This window comes from Antrostomus carolinensis, unplaced genomic scaffold (assembly GCF_000700745.2).
Source record: "Antrostomus carolinensis isolate BGI_N321 unplaced genomic scaffold, ASM70074v2 scaffold42322, whole genome shotgun sequence".
Taxonomy (NCBI): domain Eukaryota; kingdom Metazoa; phylum Chordata; class Aves; order Caprimulgiformes; family Caprimulgidae; genus Antrostomus; species Antrostomus carolinensis.
In genome coordinates, this window is record NW_010299681.1 from 10592 (window position 1) to 12677 (window position 2086).

The 2086-nt window shown below is 40.6% G+C and overlaps 1 protein-coding gene across 1 annotated transcript in view; it reads left to right on the plus strand.

Moving 5' to 3' along the window:
• The window catches only part of IFNGR2 (interferon gamma receptor 2), a gene marked incomplete at its 5' end in the record, with an annotated part of 8515 nt that extends 6836 nt beyond the window's left edge, over positions 1–1679 (plus strand). The window contains one exon of the mRNA XM_010162869.2: positions 1506–1679. Coding sequence (XP_010161171.2) covers positions 1506–1679 — 174 coding nt within the window. The remainder of the gene's footprint in view (positions 1–1505) is intronic.
• Positions 1680–2086: the final 407 nt, after the last annotated feature.

Sequence of the window (2086 nt, forward strand, 5' to 3'; positions counted from 1 at the left end):
TAAAACAGTGCAGCATTTCATGCAAAGGACTTGCAAGAATAGAGTCTGTCATCGTGTGTTCTGGAGTAATTGTATTAATCTGGAAAACAGGCAGCAAAAGTAGATACTCTTGAACAATGGGGAGCCTAGTTTTGGACAAAACATGGATAAGAAATGAAGGAAAACCAGTAAATATGCAGAATTTTTTAAAAGTGTATTTCTAAAAGGGATCAACCAGCCTGGGTCTTCTCCTTTTAAAACACATGAGTACAGAATACAGGTTATTTTAAGTCAGTTTCATATATACTCTTTTACATTTTCAGAAAAACCACATGCTTCCTTCTTTTACAGAAGGACCTGAGCTTTCAGCATTTGAGTTTACCAGGAGCAGTTCCACTGCAGAAACACCTTCGCGTAGCAAAGCCAAACTGAGGCTCACTTATGTCTTGAATTTGCTGAAGTGGGTGTATTTGAGGTTCCCGTATGAAACATTTGTTTTTAATAAACCTGAAAAAATGATCCTGTTGCTCATTAGCCTTGCTGTGATTATAAAGTGGTGCCTTAATCGAAACTATGGTTAATTTTGTCCCACAACAGACATGACTTGAGCTGCGGCCCTGTCTCAGCCAGATTATGGCACCTCCTACAGTACAGAACAAGCTTTTGAGTAAAACTACAAGTGTGTCAGTCTTTTAACAATGTCCTGGTGTCTGTGTTCCAGACATTTATTTTATTTTAAAGCAAAGGAAAAGTGTTCAGTGGTAGATTTATTTTTAGTTAGTTAGTTTTTTTGTTCAGTACATGATGTGGTAGATGGTTCTAATTCCTGTGAAACACAAGATCAGCTTAGTGATAAGGAGAGTATATGGGGGTGGCAGGAGGAGCAGAAAGCTTTTTCTCTGGCCTACATTTTTTTTTTCCTGATGCTCCTTTCTTTGATTATGCATTCATTGTAAAGCTGGTGACTTAATTTTTGGAGGAAACGGGAGCAGAGGTGAAGTCAAAGCAAAAGTAACTACGAGAGAAGAACGCTGATAGTTTTCTGGAAACAACAGAAGATGTTGATCTGACTTGCCTGACACTGAACAAACCTGAATCTTAGATCTCCTTTTGTCTCACCAGCAGTTTAGACAAGCTGGCAGTTGCCAGGTTCCTGCAGTTGGAGGATACATCCCCAGCAGTGTAATAAGTGTTTTCTTCTGTGGTTTGTTCCTAACTAGTAGGAATTTGCTTAAACTGAAAGAATATTAGCTAAAATTTATAAAAAAAAATAGGAAATGCAGACTGGTTTAACTCACTTAAATGGACATATGCATGATTTTTAATTTTTTTTTTCCTCCACAGAAATAAGGTATTTTTAACTTTTTCCTTTTTCAGTGCAGTTTCAGGGAAATCCAGAATAGAATATACATTTAGCAGCTAGTCTGAAGCAACTTGCCTGTAGGTGGTGGTACCTGCTCTGTCTGTGTAATTTCCAATCTGTCCTGTGGATAGATATCTAAACTGTTGTTTCTGGCTTTCTGCAGTATTTGAAGGACCCCAACATGCCTGTTTTGGAGGTGTTGGACAATTATGCTGAGGATGATCCTCATGATTCCTTATCTGTTGTATTGTGTGGAGAAGGAAGCCAAGCCTGTGGCAGCAGTTTGGATGGTCAGGCTCATTCACACAGCATCTCTGGTGAGAGTGAAGTAACTTAAGCGGTGGCCTGGTGAGAGTGCTTGTACCAAGTCTTTGCAGAGGCTCCTGCCCATGAGTGGGGCCCTGTGGCTGCTGGCAGGACAGACAACAAGCTCTGGACAAAATACGGCCACTGCCAAATCCTGAGCAAGATGTTGCTTCCTGAGAAGAGCATGGACCCTGAGCCTCTGTTTAAATGGCCTCTGCTGTGCTACAACAGCAACTGTGTTCTGCCAAAGAGACTTAAAAGGTGGAACCTGAAAGGGAAATGAACACTAAATTGCCTCAAGCCAGACGGGTAGTTATAAAGCGGTTACGTTAACATCATCGTATTTCCCACCCCCAGTTGAAATAAAGCTTTGAGAAAGAACGGCACTTTATGGCAGGACGTGGTACAACCTGGAGTAATTGCACCATGAATTAATTT